General features: G+C 47.3%; 1 protein-coding gene and 1 long non-coding RNA gene across 3 annotated transcripts in view; one reads left to right on the plus strand and one right to left on the minus strand.

Annotated features, from left to right (window-relative positions):
* The window catches only part of MAMDC2 (MAM domain containing 2), a 149,596-nt gene extending 137,670 nt beyond the window's left edge, over nucleotides 1-11,926 (minus strand). The window contains exons 1-2 of one of the 2 annotated variants that reach the window (XM_041745102.1): nucleotides 11,442-11,923; nucleotides 11,010-11,123 (exon numbers count right to left, since the gene is read on the minus strand). In XM_041745102.1, the coding sequence (XP_041601036.1) occupies nucleotides 11,010-11,123; nucleotides 11,442-11,475 (148 nt within the window). In that variant the 5' untranslated portion in view covers nucleotides 11,476-11,923. Of the gene's footprint in view, nucleotides 1-11,009; nucleotides 11,124-11,441 lie in introns of both variants that reach the window. The other variant, XM_041745103.1, reaches the window with a different exon arrangement.
* Nucleotides 10,241-18,067, plus strand: part of LOC121485082 — a 30,749-nt gene continuing 22,922 nt past the window's right edge. Inside the window, exon 1 of the long non-coding RNA XR_005986195.1 lies at nucleotides 10,241-10,805. This is a non-coding gene — a long non-coding RNA (uncharacterized LOC121485082). The remainder of the gene's footprint in view (nucleotides 10,806-18,067) is intronic.

Genomic DNA, 18,067 nt, shown 5'->3' on the forward strand with positions numbered 1-18,067 from the left:
CTTCACGTCAATATTATACATCTTTAAATAGGTTATCTCCAACATCATTTCTCTTTAATTATAAAGCATTCAGTAGAGAACGATGTCTAAGCAGTTTGTTGACTTCTTATGTTGACAATAGAGATGAAAATCTGCAGAGCTAATATATAACCTAGGATATATTGGGACCCCCCCCAGTTATTCCTAAATATCAAATATGAGCTCAAAAGGGTCTGCTCTTCAGTGTTGATTCTTTATATTATTTCTTTTTGAAGATTTATTTATTTATTTATGATAGACATAGGGAGAGAGAGAGAGAGAGGCAGAGACACAGGCAGAGGGAGAAGCAGGCTCCATGCCAGGAGCCTGACGTGGGACTCGATCCCGGGACTCCAGGATCGTGCCCTGGGCCAGAGGCAGGCGCTAAACCGCTGAGCCACCCAGGGATCCCCCAGTGTTGATTCTTTAAACACACACACACACACACACACACACACACACACACACACTTGGGGCTCTTGGGTGGCTTAGTGGTTGAGCGTCTGCCTTCAGCTTAGGTCATGATCCCAGGGTCCTGGGATCGAGTCCCGCATTGGGCTCCCTGCAAGAAGCCTGCTTCTCCTTCTGTCTATGTCTCTGCCTGTCTCTTTGGGTCTCTCATGAATAAATAAATAAAATCTTTAAAATATATATATTAAGAAAAAAGACAATAATGTTTAATTCAGATTGTCCTCATCAGAATTTGTGGAAAAGAGAAACTGTCTTCAGGGACAACAGTGTGATTTCAAATTCAGGATTTGTAATGGAAAAACAAAGGGTTTCTGTGAAGCTTATATTTTAAAATGGACTAATGCATGGTCATAACACCCTTCGAAAGAAAATTCTCTGGTCTATTATCCATTTTTAATAAAGCCACAAATATAGGGGAAACCTGTAGAACCTTAAAAAAGAAATCTGCTTAAGTTATAGTTTCAGACAAGAGGATCTTAGTCATAAAATATTAGTAAGCAAAGAAGGTAGCTTCTCGGTGAAGTTAAAGCATATTAAAGTCATCTTCATTATAAGCATGGCCCCAAATAACACTTTACTTCTGCTTGGCAGTGAAGCAAAAGTTTTTCAAATAAGGAATGGAAATTTTTCGAAGCATAGAGCTAAGTTCTCTGTTGCACTGCTATATAGCAACACTGCGATTCTGTTAAGAGTAACAGAGCAAATACGTACCAAACTGCTTGTCCAGCAGGGCAACTAGCTTACAAAAACACATTTATCTGTGTACTCTTTTGATTCTCACTCTAGGAATGGATGAATCCAAAGTTTAGGAGTACTCCTTATGATGGCCAAAGTATTTTAGGTCAAGCTATAAATTTTTCCTGAAGTTCTCTGCCAAGATTATGCTGAGGACTGAGTAGAGAATCCTTAAAATGGTTCCCAAAGTAAACTTTCATCTGTTATGGAAAAAAGAAGTAAAATCACATTTTCCTATCTTTGCCTGATTCCTCCTTGATTCCAAAGGCTCACCACTGCATGGCAGGTGCACAAGATATAGCTGGGGCCTGCGCCCCCAGGGCTGGAATGTTGGGACATTGTCAATATTTTACAGAGCTTTTCTACTATCTCTAGAAAAGCATACATCTTGAAGGTCTGTCCTCCTTGGCATTGACCTCTGCAAGTACAAAGGCATCACCACCATTAGGAGGGAGTCTAGGGCCAAGTGAAGCTCAACTCTTTGGAGCCAGGTGGGCTGGGGTCAATATCCTAACTCTCTAACTATGTTGCCCTGGGCCTGTTACCTTCATTTTTCTGTTCCTCCCTCTTTCTCATCTGCAAAATGTGGTAATAATGGATCATAACTACCCTAGGATTATTGCGGAGGTTAGAGATAAGGCCAACAAATGTACTTGGCAGGTGCCGTGAAATGCTACCTGCAGATCACAGAGCAGGGCTACGTGGGAAGCCACTGTGTAACTATCCCATTAGGTTTCACTCCACACTACTCACTGGGAACCACTCTTACAACAGAAGTTGAATACGTGATGCCATTAAAATCCCGATACCCAAAGATTCCCCTATCGCTTTTAAAAGGTTTGCTTTTGTTTTTTAAGAAGTAGATTCCAGGATGCCTCATAAGCCCCACAGATTCAGCCAATCTCCTACATCCTCTGCATTTACAGTAGGAATAAAATTTCACATATTTTGAAGTTGACACTCAAGTGTTACTGATCCATTGGGTGGAGGGCTCTTGAGCTGCATGGATCTGAGATCTGGATGTTCTTGACATTTCTGAATTGTCGAAGTTGGAACTGGGTCTAATTCGTAACTTGTGAGGCTGCTCCCCCTCTCTCCAGAAACTCCTTTCTTACTGGTCCTTTCCCCTCACTCCATAAGCAAACTCAAGGTCTTGCTTAAAATACAAAGTGAGACAAAATAAGAACAAAAACCTTTCAAATCATGTTTCTTGGTAAATCTGGCTGAACCTCCCTGCAAGAAAGGGAGAACACCCAAATTTCTTGCTGAGATTTCTCTGCTCTCTGCATTTTCCCTTCATTGTTCCCCGGAGGTTCTGGTCTGTCCTCCTCATTCCATGGAAACTGCACCAATTGTCAATCAACAGACAAGGCTGTTGCAGAGGTTGCCCTGCCCTGGGCCCTGTTGGTCACATGCCCTTTCTGAAACTCTGAACTGCTTTGGCCTTTGTGACCTGCACTTCCCTAATTCTCTTCAAATGTGCCTGGTTCCTCCTGGGCCTCTCACTCCACCACCCCCTTACCATGTCTAGTCTGCACAGTGACTCTAGGCTCTGCCCTCAGCCTCCTGCTCTTAACCACTTTGTATTTTCTCCCCGGGGAATCTTATCCCTGCTCAAGATTTCAACCACTGTCTTCACACTGAGGATTCCCACGGCCATAGTCCTGCCCAGACTGTACCTGACCTTCCAATTCTTGCATCAAAGGCCCACCTGTTTGTTTCCCACGCAACTCAGAATGGCACACCTCTTCCACCCTTACCAGGAGGCTGCTCTTGAAATCCCTCAACTGTAGGCACTGCCAAATAGCTGTCCAACTAGAAACCAGGGAGTCATTCTCCCTCTGACTCATCATTCCCACCCCATCAATCATCAAGCCCTGCCAATTTCGTCTCCTTTTTGGTGTTTTATTTACTTCCTTTCACTCCTATTACCCATGTCCCACTTCAAGCTCTCATCATCTCTCAGCTGGACCAGTGGATTGCTCCCTAACTAGCTTCCCCATTGCCAGGCTTATCTCCCTCAAATCGACCCTCCTCACAGCTACTAGACTGGATAGCAGGCCACATCAATACTCACAGTCTCAAGGAAAATTACATGTCCAGCAGGACAGTAACAAAGTCACACAAATGGTTCCTCCAAAAGAGTCTCACCTACACTTTGTATCTCTTTATTCTTGCCCAAACATAGCTCTCTAGACTTTTTGTTGATTCTAAAAGCTCATGCCTTTCTAATAAACTCCTTTTCCTGCTTAAATAGCCAACTTATGCTGTTTACAATGAAGATCCTTGACTAGTGTATGATTCCATTTGCTTCTGTACCATAATTTCTAGATTTGTGTCTCCTATTGGTCTATGGCTGCCAAGGGCAGGGACCATGACCATGTATATACTCCCTGTCCTCTATGTACTCCAACTATGAATATAATGCCTGATGGAGAGTAGGCACTCAAATGCACATTGGTAGAATGAATATTCTTAGATGCTTTTTCTGTGAAATGTATGATTCATTCATGATACTATGAAGTTATGGTACATTTGTTTGGTTTTATTATCTTATTCTTAGCCTCAGAATCCTCCAAAACACAAATGACTTTCTCACAAAGTAGAGAAGGCAAATATTCTGACACATGTCACTGAATCACGAACCCAATCCTTAGGTTTTCTCAATAGCCATACCTATATGCAAGGGCTTCTTCCAAGAGCAGACAAATATCTAACTGCTTTAATCCATCAGAGTGGCTACTGCTGCTGTCTTACACTTGCCCTTAGAAAAAAACAGCTCTCAAAAGCTAGCTCACTGTCTGATAATCTTTGGCTAAAAATACTTTATAGACCAAGCAGTGTCACTCTCAATGTTGCATTGTGATTGTTTGTGATGGCAGAGGATCAAGGGACTCAGGTAGCCTTGATTAGTCAATAAACCAAGGGCTTATCAGTCCCTTGGTATGTCCTAGACGGAATAGACCACCTGTGGGTCAGACAAGCTGAGACACTGCTTCCCTGTTATACTTGGAAATTACAACACTAGCTTCCAAAAGTCCTTGAAGTCCTATAGTAGGAAGGATTATTTAACACAACCTCTCTTACTATAAGGGGAGATATCAAAGATTCTCCCCCCCCCCTTTTTTTTTTCCTATCAATCTCAATAAGGGCTTTACAGACTGATTAATTTCTAAGCATTTGCTGATACCACATGCTGTTTGTTGGGTGTTGCGGGGGGAGGATGTGATCCCTGTTCTCAAAGATGTAACACTCTGGGCCTCTGGGCAGGTGAAGGGGTGGGGATCCAGACACCTGGTGGAAAGTGAAGAGGGCCAGGGGAAGCGAGGGGAGAGAGATGTTCATCTACCAAGGAAACTCAGGGAATGCTTCAAGAAAGAGCTGGAACCCCTGGCATGGGTAGGGGTGGCATGGATAGGGGTAGGATTTCAATAGGCCAGAATGGAGCAAAGGAATAAAAAGCAGAATACAGATGTGCAGAACAGTGCAAATAGAGCAAAAGGCAAGAAAGTAAAAGGCACGTTGATGAACAGCACATTGGGGAGTGACAGGAGGGTTAGAGCAGATTTATAATTTGGAGCAAATCATGAGGGGCTTTGAGTGCCACGCTGGGCAGTCTGTACTTTCTCCTGGGCAACTCATAATCAAAGGATTCTTAACAAGAGGGTCTTTCTTCTTTCTTACATCTGGAAGGGGTGAGCAGTTGGCAGTAATTCCAATACACTGTCCTCAACCCTGGCCACATATGACATTCACCTAGGGAGTTTGTTCATTTGTTAGCATTTATTAACAATGCCAACTCTGGCCCTATTTTTGGCCAAATAAATCAGAATCTCTTGGGGTAGACTTTGACATGAACATCTCCCTAGGTTCGGAGTTTTTAGGTGATTTTAACATCCAGCCAGGGTTGAGAACCACTAACCTAATACATAGGTATGAGAATTTCTCTATAAATTCTTAGTTTTTGTTGGGAATGCTTTGCCCACAGAGGTAAGGCATTATGTTTAACTAGGTACAGCCCGATGGGTACACCAGAAATTTCTGATATATTATGCAAAGTTCCTTGCTTTTAAATAACTTCTTCATTTATCACTAGTAATATGTTCATCTGTGTTAAGCACTATCTTCTTCCTATAGGTATTTCATATATATATCATTGGTAATTATTGATATGTTCATATACATGATATAATATATACAGATCTATCTGAAAAGATATATATACAGATATGATATATAGATATATATTTGACATTTGATATGTATACATATATATAAAATTGGCAGATGTGAAAATCAGGGTTGTCCAACCAAGATGCCAAGACATATATAACTCCCTAGCGGCCTTATTTATCAAGGTATCACTTATATCGACATAATGGAGTTTCACTTAAATTCATAAAAATAAAAAAATTATTCAATAAGAGATAGAAGTAGGTCTACTGCTGGGGTGACCTAGCAAGGAGTTTCTGCTACTTTAAGAACAAGAGTATTTTATAAATATTATATAGCAAGATGCAAGTCACAAAACATGCTAACCGTATGCCAGGGGATTTGAAGGTGGCAATGAAAGCAGAAAGTCCTAAGACAAGGAATTATTTTTTTCTGCCAACATATGGTGACCACAGCTGACTTATACAATTATAAGAAGGGAAGCATCCTAAAACTCCTTAGGTGCCTTGTGGGAGCTGGGTAGCTACTTCCCATCGGGTAACTCTAATTTGAAAAGAGAAAAACCCAGATGGGGTGTTGGCCTTGAAAAGAAGGGGGTTGGGCAGACAGCCTATGTCCAAAGAAGTCAATCAAGGGAGGGAGGAGCAGTTGGATATAACCAGTCCAGGCAGGTTAAATCCCAAGTGGCGGGGCCAGTTAAGAGAACCCAAGAACCCAGACTGATTGGCAAGGAGGCCAAGGGATAGGGCTCTGCCCAAGAGCTTAGGGTAAGAGAGATTAGTTTGGCTCGGGCTCTCATTAAGATTTTATGCCATCAATCAGACAGATAATTACCTTTGAAGGGGCATAATGAAACAAGAACACACATGAAAATGCCTAAGGACTTTTTAATTATCCAATACTGGGTTTATTCATACAGCAAATTCATCCATTCAACAAATATTTATTGAGCATCTACTATGTGCAAGGCCCTTTTCTATATGCTGAAGATTGCAGGCAGGTGGGAGATCTACCCATCTAAAAGAGTGAATCATTGTGCAGTATGGCATAAAACATAGTGGTTTATGGGTATGGTGGGCCCGAAGCACTGTACCTTTGGAATTCATATTCTTCCATATGTATGAAATATAATTAATTCTTTGATGAAGACTTTCCAACATTCTATCATCAATACACCAAAGCTTCAAGGTCCAGGACTCCTGGAGACAGGGCTGTTAGGAGAGGGGCAGCAAGAGTAAGTGGAGAGCCAAGAAACAAGGCCCTGCCCCCAGGTTGCACTTCCCTGGTTCATGACCATGACTGCTAGCCTGTCTGCACCCCAGTGTGCTCCTCTGGAAAATGAGGAGGTTGCACTAGATGATTTCTAAAGCCCAGTTTTTGGATCTAGGATCCCAGGCAGGGCCAGGGCCAAGCCAAACTGGGCTCAGGCACAACACATGATAGCCATGACTAACCTGACAGCAGCAGCAGCCAGGGCAGCCCCCAGGAGTGGCATGGGATGCTGCAGGAGTATCCCGAGCCATTTGCTGGGGTTGAGAGTCTCTTCAAGAGACATCCAAGGAACACCCCAGACTTGTCTGCTCTCCAGTCTCTACACAACATGGGGGTATGTTTCTCCTTACAGAGCACCAGGAGACCAATACGCAGAGGCAATGTAGTCTAAGCATGGGGGTAGGAACTGCCTTATGAACTTGTGATGAACTTATGAACTTGTGATGTCAGGGTGGGGTGCTGTGTCGATCTTCTAGAGTCAGGAACAGAGCTGTAATTCACAAGGGAGGACTGTTCCCCCTCTTCCAGGAAGGCCACTTGGGATCCTAGCCAGACTTTTGGCTCTAGCTGAAATATCAGTTTCATGACAGAGCATAGAATCAAAACTCAGGTGGCCCAGTAACTGAAAGTGTTTTCAAGAGAGAAGGGACGGGTATGGATAAAGAAAGCGGGTGTCAGAAAGACATACACATGTGATTTCAGTGCACTCTATCTACCATGTCCCCCATGTCACCTCTTGGTTGTGCCAAACCTCGTAGCCAGCCTTCCTGCCTCAGATAGCATCACTTGCTCCGAGGTACAAATACCATCTGAACTCTTCTGTATTAGGCAATATCTCAAACCCCAGCCCCCACTGTGGTACAAAAACCATTCCCTACAACAAGAGCTTTGAAATGCCTCGTTGACCGCCCATTCACCTGACACATTTCTGTATTTACCTTCCTCTTCCAGGTGGCTTAGTGTGCCAAGCTTCCAATTAAGGAGCAGTACCTGGGTCAGGTTTTTACCTCTCTCCCTTCCTCAGTTCCTCCAACGGCTTCCTTATTGAGCTAGGTTAAAGGTGCTAAGCCAAGGTGTCCAGAGTGGAGCCAAAATTCACCCGATGACTCATTTGATTGTGACTCTTCCAGTGTGAGGCCAACTTAATGGGCTCCAAGAATCCTCAGCCGAAGGGCTTCTGCCCCCACAGCTGGCATTAGGGAAATGCAATCAACTGTCTCGATTTTACCTGAGGACCACCGTCCTAAGAGCTTCCAATAGGCTCTGAACTGCGAATGAATAAATGTGTTGTGTGGGTTTTTTTTTTTTTTTTTTTTGAGGATGAATGAAGGACTAAGGGAGATTTTTATAGGATTCAATAGATCTCTTGTTTCCTGGATTTAATTCAAACCTAAAATTGAGAAGCGAATTCAAATTCAAGTCTAACATAATCTCACTCCCCTTGAAAAATTGGAGGAAATAAAAATATTCAATCAAGCCACTGTTGGCAAATCTAGAAAGTAGAAGAGGCTGGGCTGCTGCGCCCAGTCCCCTGCACAGGTGCCACCCCCTGTTTCTGGGGGCACTTTCCACTGTGGTACACAACCCAAGCAGACACCACTAGGTGAAATTCAGCGTGCCCAGCGGAGATCAAGCATATTTCAAGACGGCTACAAACTAGAGACAGTGGAATTGCAATCAGAGACTCTTAGAGACCTAATACTCTAAAGAAATCAAAAGGGTGGACCTCAAATACAATTTGGGGCAGCTGAGGAGGCATTTCAAGAAGAGGACTTATGCAATTACCCCAGATCTGATTTTCCTGTGATGAAATTCTAATTTGCAGATTTGTTTCCCTACATAATTCCCTGCACTGGGCCTTAGCGTAGTTCTCTCCACAGTGTGTTAACCTACTGACCAAGGACATATAGAAACCACCATCTGTATTCCAAATACCTGCGGGCAAAAGTCTCTGAAACCTATAACTTTCTATCTAGGGTGGCTCAGACGCACAGAGGTTGATGGAAACCAGTTTCCGAAGGTTTCTGCCGCAAGATGGAGTACATTTGTAGAGAGGCTTGGGAACAGCTTGCCAAAATGCCACCTGTGACAATTTTATCATCCTTAATTTACCGACCTAGAAATGGGCTTATCACAGAACTTCTTAGTGTTGCCCTCTCAGTAAGCAGCTATCGGAGCTGGCACACACATCACTGCCCCTCTGGAGTGCACTCGGTTATGTCCAAGTTCTGGCCTTTGAAAAACATTGCCCTAGAAGGATGGAGACCTACCCTGCCTCTTCTGCCTGAAGAGAATGAATGAACTTTCCCCAGCCAAGCCAGTAGTCCTGATCCTGAGCCAGAAAGCAGTGGCCGTTAGAAGCTCAAAAGTAGCAAAAAAGAAAGCAACAGTGCTTCCATTATACTATTAAACCAAAATCACCTTTTCCTATAATCATCTTCCTGTTTTCCCAGAAGGGGCACTGTTTAACGGCCACTTTGGTGCAGAGGTGCCAGCCCAGCGCTTCCCGTGGGTCTGGAAGGTGGAGGAACTCAGCAAGCTGTGGCATGTCCACTGACCCCAGAGCAGCTGAGAGAGGCCCCCCATGCTGGGAGTGGGAGCTCAGACTCTGAGGCTCCTCGATTAAGGGGTGAGGCTGGTTTCCTTTCCTTGGGTCCAAGACTGGGGTGAGACAGGAGAGATGATTAGGGCACAAGATGTAAGGAGGTTTTCACTCTCAGGATCATGCAAGTGGCCCTTTCTTCCCAATCCCTGCCCTGTGCAGGGCCGCTAGCACTGGGGGATGTGTGTGACTGTATGTGTGCATATGTGTCTGTAAACTCACTTTGGTCAGCAGCTCTCAAAGCATGGTCTCCAGACCAGCAGCAACACCTGGGAACTTGTCTGAAATGTGAACTCTCAGGCCCCACCACAGACAGGAACTTGGGAAACTCAGGTGGTGGGACCCAGCAATTTGTGTCTTATTGCACACATCAGATAACTCCCGAGCAGCTCAAGTCTGAGAAGCACAGTGCCAGAGGATAATGCTCTCCAAAGCCTGTTATATGGTCCATGGCAGGTGGTTTCTCAAAATGCTTCAGCCACAGCAGGAGCAGAGAAAAGGTGGGTTGATGAGAGGACAGAGACCTTCCCAAGGCCATTGGCAGGGGAGGATCCCTCCGATAATGAATCAGGAACTGCTTTTCCCCCAGCTATCCCCAAGTAAACTGTAGTAGACAAGACCTGGCAACTGTTGGCAATAAATAAAGATTGCTACTGAGCGAGTCCGGTTCTGTTTCTTCCCCTTAATCACGCAGCTCAGAGCCAGCTGCTGAGTGACGCTTTGTGTCAGGAGTCAGCCAATTGAACCTCCTGAGACTGTGATGCCCTCCTTTGTAAAGGGGGCTCCCATCACCCCCCTGTGAAGGTCTGAGAAACTTAATGCATATGCAGCCCAGCAGAAGCGTGGGGGCAGAGCCTGGGTTCTGGGCTCCACCCTCCTCCAGGGAGCCAGCTGGGATGCCCTGAGGGCAGCTTAGAGGGAAAGGAAGTTAACTGAGCTCCTTTACACTGCAGCGTTTTTAAAAGGAGGCTATGCCCCAGTCCAAATGACCTGGGGCACCAAGCTTCTAAAAGAAAAAAAAAAAAAAAAGCAGGCTTACAGAGTAGGGGAAAGGAAAAGAGAAGGGTCACCCAGGGCCTGCTGCTGGGCGCTGAGAACTACTTGTTTTTTGACCATATAATGAAGGGTAAGAAGAAACATCTGAAGACCCACATTTAAACTGTCACCAGAACCCAAACAGTATGTAGTGGTGAGACAGTGACCAACGCCCGCCAGCCTGGTGACCTCAGGCACACAGTCATGGACTTGGTGTCCTTTCTGCCAAGTGCTGGATATTACAGATAGGAGGGAAGTAGGAGGATAAAGTCATACAACAGCACACTTAGGCACAACATAAACACGAGGGCTTAGCGCTCAGGCGGCTCCACAGAATCAGGGAACCCCTTCTGCAGTATGGGAAGAGAACTAGCCCCCATGCGACTTTCCCAGCTCATAAAGGTGTCTACCGAGGCCCGGAGGGGCTGAAGGCCTGCGGAGGGCACGCGGCCGGTGGGCGACCGTCATGACCTTGCAAGCCTGGGGAGAGGCAGGCCAGGTAAACAAAGGACCCCCCCCCCCCCCATGTCTTCCCGGGGCTCTGCGTGCAGCGGAGCTGAGGTTGATCCATGACTCACACTTTTCCTCCCAAGGGGATTTAGCTCCAAGATAACATTGCCCTTGAGAAAAGGCCAACCAGCAAGGAGGGGAGTTCACTTCGCAGCCTCCCCTCCCCACCCCCCGAGCTCTGGAGCCCCCTTACCTTCCTCGTTTAAAATCCAGGGCAGGTACGTGAACACCGAGTCAAAGCCACAGGTGTTTTCCTCAAAGGCGCAGGAGCCGGCGGGCAGGTCCAGGGCACCCGCGAGCTGCGGGGCTGCGGGCACAAAACGAATTTCGGTTCGGGCGAGGGCTGGGAGCGTCTGCAGCAACCTGGGGCGCCCCGGGGTGGGGGCGGGGAGCTAGGGGGATGCACTAGGACACCCTCCCCCGCCCCCAGCGCTTCCCAGGCACAGCCCGACGCCCTCCCGCATCGCGCCCCAGGCTGGGGAGGCGGGGATGGCCGTGGAGAAGGACCCGGAGGCCCCCGCGGATGGCCGGGCTCGGGACACCGGCTCCGCGGCGGGGACGGGCGGGGGCTGCGGGCGCGGTCCTGAGGGCGCCCCCCGGGGGTCCCCCGGGGCCCTGCACTTACCCAGCACGGCCAGGAGGACGCCCCTTAGCAGCATGGTCGCGCTTCGGGGAGGGAGGCCGACCGGAAAGGGGTGCGGGCTGCCGGCCCGCTGGGGGCCGCCGGGGACCCGGGGAGGGAGAAGCCGAGCGCTGAGCGTGCGCTTGGGGCTGCCCAACTTTGCGGAGCGGCTCGGGGAGCTGAGCGGGAAGCTGAGGGTGCCGGGGTGCCGGGGTGCCGGGGTGCTGAGCGCCGCTCGCCCGGCTGCAGCCGCGGGGCGGACCGCGTCCCCAGGGAAGCCGGCCGGGCGCGCAGCGGCCCCGGGCGAGGACTGCGCTGGGCGGGAAGGAGACACTGCACACTTTTGCAAGGCCGGCTAGGGCCGGCCGGCAGAGGAGAGGGCGGGATGCAGCGCCTCGGCTCACGGCTTTAAAGCTTGGGACCGGACCCCTTGCAGACACTCGGAGGGGGCCGGCCTTCCAGCAGCCCCTCCGCTGGGCCGGGACTGGAGGCGCGCCCCGCCCATCCGCGGTGGGAACCAGCTTATTTCTGGGGACAGCTTCCCCGCATCTGGCACACCAGCACTGCAGGGCTGGCCCTAATTTTAACTTCTTCTCCCCAGAATGGAAAAGGGTGGAATTCTCCGTGGAAAACCTAGAGGAGAACTTGGAAACTGCTTGGTGACATAAGCTTTGTGTCTCAGGAGCTGTGTGTTCGGGGCCCAGTAACGCTGAGCCTAGAGTACCAACCCCCCCCCCCCCTTTTTTAGCAGTGGAATGTCTGGCATGCCTGGTGCTCAGCATTCCCTCTGTCCGGTAAAATGGGGGCATTCCTCCTCTCCAAAGAGCCATGATAAATTAGTAGTTTTCTAAATTGGCATGTGAGGGGTGGGGGTGCTGATGTCAGGAAGGGTGTGAGTGCTTTGAGCATTAAGTGGGTCTTTAAAAATATTCTCTTCCGAGAAAGAATGTGGTGGGGATCTTCTTCTTCTCTCTTCTTCTTCTTCTTTTTTCTTCTTCTTCTTCTTCTTTCTTCTTCTTCTTCACGGTCTTTATAATTTTGTGCAGGCAGTTTTGTGCCTAGGGCAGTGGTTCTGGAACTTGAGGATGCTTCTGAACCCCCTGGAGGGCCCTGCCATCAGAGTTTCTGCTCTGGTAGATCTGGGTTGGGGCCCAAAGGTTATGCACATTCTTATCAGGTTTCTGGATGCTGTTGCTGATGCTGCTAGTCTGGGACCACACTTGGAGGAGCCCTGGCCTAACAAACTCCTGTTCAACCGTCAAAGCCCTGTTCATGTACCTTCACCTGGTTTCTGGCCTCTCCTGGCTTTCCTGGCCCTTCACTGGCAGCTCCTTCTCCATATCCTCTGCTGTCTCTTTTTGTCTACCCCCTAAACACTGGAGTGCTTCCAAGCTCTGGCCTTTTATCTCCTCCCTCCCTCAGTAATTTCATCCAGCTTCCTAGTTTGGAACTACCTACCAACTAGATAGCCTGATGACTCCCAAATTTACATTTCTAGCCCAGACTGCTTACTGACTCCAGGCTCTTCTCCCTCACTGCCACCTCACATTTCACAGGTCACAACATGAACCTGGGAGTCCCTCCCAAGCCTGCCTCCTCCTGCATTTTTATCTCAGTTAAAGGAACCTTTCTCCCCAACTTGCTCAGGAAAAAATACATCACATCGAGGTATCCCCGACTCTTCTCTTTCTCTCAAGACAGTACCCAATTCTGTCCATTCCGGTCAAAACACAGCAGATGCTGAGCATGCTCTGTGCCCCCAGTGGCTGCCCTGATCTAAATCGCCATTGTTGGCAGGGGGAGACTACAGGACCTCCGAAGGGCAGTGTCCCCGCCTCTCCTGCTTTGCCCACCTCCACTCCATTCCTAACGCAGCCATCAGGGCATCCGTTTAGGACAGAAGTCAGGCCATGTGGCAGGTCATTGCTTAGCTTCAGATTTGCAACAGACTCTCAAACCAGCAAATCAAAACCCAGTCTTTGGGGGCTCCTGGGTGGCTCAGTGGGTTAAGCATCTGACTCTTGATTTTGGCTCAGGTCCTGATCTCAGGGTCATGAGATGGAGCCTTGTGTTAAGCTCCACGATGAGCATGGACCTGCTTAAGATTCTCTCTCTCCCTCTGCCCCTACCCCCTGCTCATGTGCATGCACACACACTCTCTCTCTAAAACAAAGAAACTTTTTTGTCTTCACAAAGAAGTCCTTCACAAAGGACCAACCAGATCCTACAAGACCTGCCCCACCCCCCCTTACATCTCTGACCTCATTTGCCCTGCTTACACCTCTCCAGCCACATCGACCTCTTGGCTGGTCCTCAGATACAAGGTACCTGTCTTTCCAGAACTTTGCACTGGCCATTCCCTCAGCTTGAAATCCTCTTCCTTGGAGATCCACATGACTCCCACCCACCCACCCACACTACCTTCATGTCATTATTCCCTTGTCACCTTCAGTATTAGAAATCTACTAGCCTTCTTTCTAATAAGAAAAAAGCCCCCGGATCCTTTTAAAATAAGCTTGGACAAATTCTCATGAGTTTTCTGTAAGCAATAACCCAAAGGACCTAAAATTTGTTTAGTCATGTGTGTGTTTATATGCTTTGCTTCAGGTGGTATCTGATAATGAAGAACGTTTATCGTGCTTAATATCATAAATATTTTATATCGAAAATCTTAATTTTCGCAAGGACTCTATGAGGTCAATATCATAATTTTCCCACTTAATATATGGGGAGACTGAGGTGCAGAGTCCAGTGAATAGCAAGAGTCAGAGAGAAGACTTAAAACTAGATCTGCTTTCTTCTAAAAGCCTATTCTCTCAACTGGTAATCTGTCTCCTTTGTTTTATATTCTTTTTTTTATTTCTTGTTCATAGATGGAACTAAATATCTGATGAATTTCATCCAATTACTCAATTAAAAATTCAAAGACAGATATGAATCCACTTGAAACTTCAAATCACTATTTCCAGCCAAGCAAGCTTCCAGCAACTCTCAAACTGGGGCTCCCTTCTCCAGGTACCTGCAGAATATTTCAGTTTCAGGATTGCCTTAGATTCATTTGCATGTTCCAAGTCTTAAGAAAATGAAAAACTTCTGAGCCATAAAGAGATATTAAAAAAATTTTAAAGACGAGTTAAAACTTTCAGGCAACATCATTTATTGCCACCTATGGGCAACTGAATCCTTACACATAAGCACAGAGTTAGTGGGAGTAAAATTTCGATTTCACATATAATTGCATGATCTGAAGAACAGATGATCCTTGGACACTGGTGTAGGATGGCATCTCTGGGAAGCAGACTCTGATTTGGAGGTGAGGTGCTTGGGCTCTGCACGTGTGGAAGGGAGGAGAAGGAGACAGACCCGGGCTGAGGGAGAGGTGACATTGCAATGCAAGCCCTACAAAGCATCTCCTGACCCCACTGGCTACTCTGGAGTTAAAATGGCCCATGCAGTTTATCCCATATGAGGCAGATATGGCCAGGTTCCTTGTATTGCTCCTTCCATGCCACAGCGGATGTGGTCCACACAACGATGGGTGATCCCCAACAAGAGGCCGACCCAAGGGGGCTGATGGCTGAAGGCTGTCTGGTGACAACAATCCCACCAGCTGAGATGACAGAGTCCTTCCCAGAAGGAGGATCTGGGCAGCACACTGGTGTCCACCACAGACATTTTGCAGAGAAGGGAGGGAATATTGCACATGGAGAGAGCCAAGGAGGAAATCCAGAACATCTAGAACTTATGCACATCAACCCACTTCCTCCAGTCACTGACCTTGGAGCCCTGTGGCCGTGCACTTCCTCAACCCCTGGAAAACCACCTCCCCAGGGGAGGACTACCCAGGACTCTCTCCTCTAAGATTTAGTGTAACGGAATGATTAAATGACACAGGTAAAGTTCTGATTTAGAGAAAGCACCTAATAGACATGAGGTATTGTGGTGGGTTGAATGGTAGCCCCCCAAAAAAGATAGGCTATGAATATGACCTTGTTTAGAAAAGGCGCCATGCAGATGTAGTTAAATCAGGGATTGAAATGGGCCCCACATCAAGGCCAAATGCCCTTCCATGAGACAGAGGCCAGTAACAGACACAGGTAAGGAGGAAGAGATGCCTGGAGCCCCTAGAAGGCCAGATGAGGAGGTCCTGTCCCACAGCCCCCAGAGGAGCGTGGCCCTGGCCCCTCAGACTCCTTGATTTCAGACTTCTGGCCTCCAGATTGATGGGAGAAGAACTTTCCATTGTTTTAAGTCCCCTGGTTTGTCCTGGCAGCTGCAGGACACTAACACAGAAGTGTTAAGCATCCAGCAAACATGGGCCAGGCACTTTCCATGCGTCATCTCCTTCAATCCTGCTGCATCCCTGTGAGATGGAGACTTGTTATCTCCATCTCACAGGCGGGAAAACAGGCCCAGAAGGGTCAAGTAACTTGTTCTGTGTCACAGGTCAAGCTACACCACCCCTAAGAAATTTCCTCTTTACAGAGGCCTGTCTCCCCAGACAAGGGTTGCTGACACGCCGACACCACATGCAGGGAAAGGGGCCTGCTATCTCTGGAGCACACACGAGCCCTCTCACAGAAGCTGGCATATGCTTGTGCCCTTGGCTGCTTTGCTCCCTGCTCCCCCCAGGGGGGCCACAACCAGGGATTGGCTTTTTGCTATGTCACTCTTGGGCTGAAGACCTAGCGTGGTCTTATGGCCAGTTTTCTGGGCACAACAGAAGAGGGTGAAACTCTTGGGCAGGAGCCCATATCACCCTCTGCCCAGCCACTGAGGCATCAGGAGGGAAGAGGCTCATCTGCGGGAGGAAAGAAAGAAATGAGTGCTTATGATGCACCCCTGTGTGCACCACTGATGCAGAGCCAGATGGGGAGGCTCTTTGCCACGCACCTTCCCTTCCCTTTGCCTCTCTCCCTTCTTGGAGTTCACATGTGGTGCCATGTAATGGTCACTTCCACAAACACCTCCTGAGCACCTACTATGTGCCAGGCACAGTGCTCAGGACTGGAGACCCAGGGCTGAACAAGACACAATCTTGACTTCACAGACAGCAGACTGACCCACAAAAAGACCATTTCAATAAAATATGCTGGTGAAGTAGAGCAAAGACAGCAAACAGAAATTCCAGGGGCTAGAGAAGTAACAGACATGAATGAACTGAGCCGGAAGTAGGGGGACTTACGGAGGGATTGTGGTGTGAGCATGCCCAACCGCAGGTCATCACTGATGGTGGCACAGGGCTCTAGCCATGCCTATTTTGCCCAGGTTTTTCAAAAGAAGCCCAATGTCCAGATACAGATGTAATAGCCTGTATTTTCCAATACTGGCAATGAATTAAAACAGAACATATTTAAATCTCTGTGGGCGTAGACTAAAACCTATATTCAATTCTTGAACTGCCATTTATAGCACCAAGATAGAACCACGGAGACAGAGAATGGGATGCTCACCACCACCCTTCCAGAAGGGGTGGCCAGACACAGGTAACCAGTCCCAGTCTAGAGAAAATAGAGAAAAAAAAAGAGTCTAACTGACCTTTCTCCAAGGTCACATGTCTCTAAGTGGTAGGGACAAGATGGGAAGTCATAAGCTCACTTCCTCACTGGCCAGGATTTGGGTCCACAGATAGGACTTTGTATGCTTTAGGTCTTGTGCAAATAATAAGGCTATTCATAATATCCTTCATAGTAATTATAATTTGCTTTCTATTACATACTATATGTTTTAAAATTATATATATAAATATATATGTATGTATATATATATATTTTTTTTCTTTCTCCCTTTCTTGCTTCCTGGGTCCCCTCTGATCTACACCAAGACATTGTCTCTGCTCTGGAGTTTTGTCTCTTTCTGCTTATTTGCATCTTTCTTTGTCCCTGTCTGTCTGTCTGTGTGTCTCTCTCTGGATCTCTGTGATGCCCTCTGGGGCTCCCCTCTGCCTCTTACTCAGCATTTTCTCTCTTGCTTTCATGCTCTCTTTGTCTCTCCACACATAGACTTCGATGTGCCCCCACTCATTGCATGCTATCAGGTTGAAAATGAGCTGGTAAAACAATTCCAGGCTCTATGGCTTATCCTGTCAGTGACCTTCATTGCATTCCTGCAGGAGGTGTCTGGGGGCTCTGCCCCAAGGCTGGCTGGCAGTGTCCCTTGGTTCCTGACCAGCACCAGCTGCCTCTTACCCCTTGGGGACAGTCACGTGCCTGCTGCAAGTCTGACTCATCCACCATGAGGGACCAAGGCCCAAGGTTAACCAGTTCTTAACAGATCTCCTGCTGTTACAAAATCTATGCCCTGCTATTCAAATTGCCACACTCAAATGAACTGGTAAAGTAGATATTTCCTTTACAGTGGGCATTTAAAAGGGAATAGATCACAGGGAACATTAATCTTTGTTCCATCAGTTTACTCTGAACCATAGTTTGGAGTCAGATATCCTTCACTATGGTTTGATGGCAATCTTTTAAATTTTTTTAAGTCAAAGTTTGCAGGGCTGAGTCATCACAGTGAAAACACTACCACTTTTTATTTAGTGTTTGTGATATGCCAGGTGGTTTCATGGTCAATTTAGGGGAAGAAACTAGACCTAAAGAGTTTAAGTGACCTACGGGGCAGGGCTGTGA

The sequence above is a fragment of the Vulpes lagopus genome, chromosome 2, assembly GCF_018345385.1.
Source record: "Vulpes lagopus strain Blue_001 chromosome 2, ASM1834538v1, whole genome shotgun sequence".
Taxonomy (NCBI): Eukaryota; Metazoa; Chordata; class Mammalia; order Carnivora; family Canidae; genus Vulpes; species Vulpes lagopus.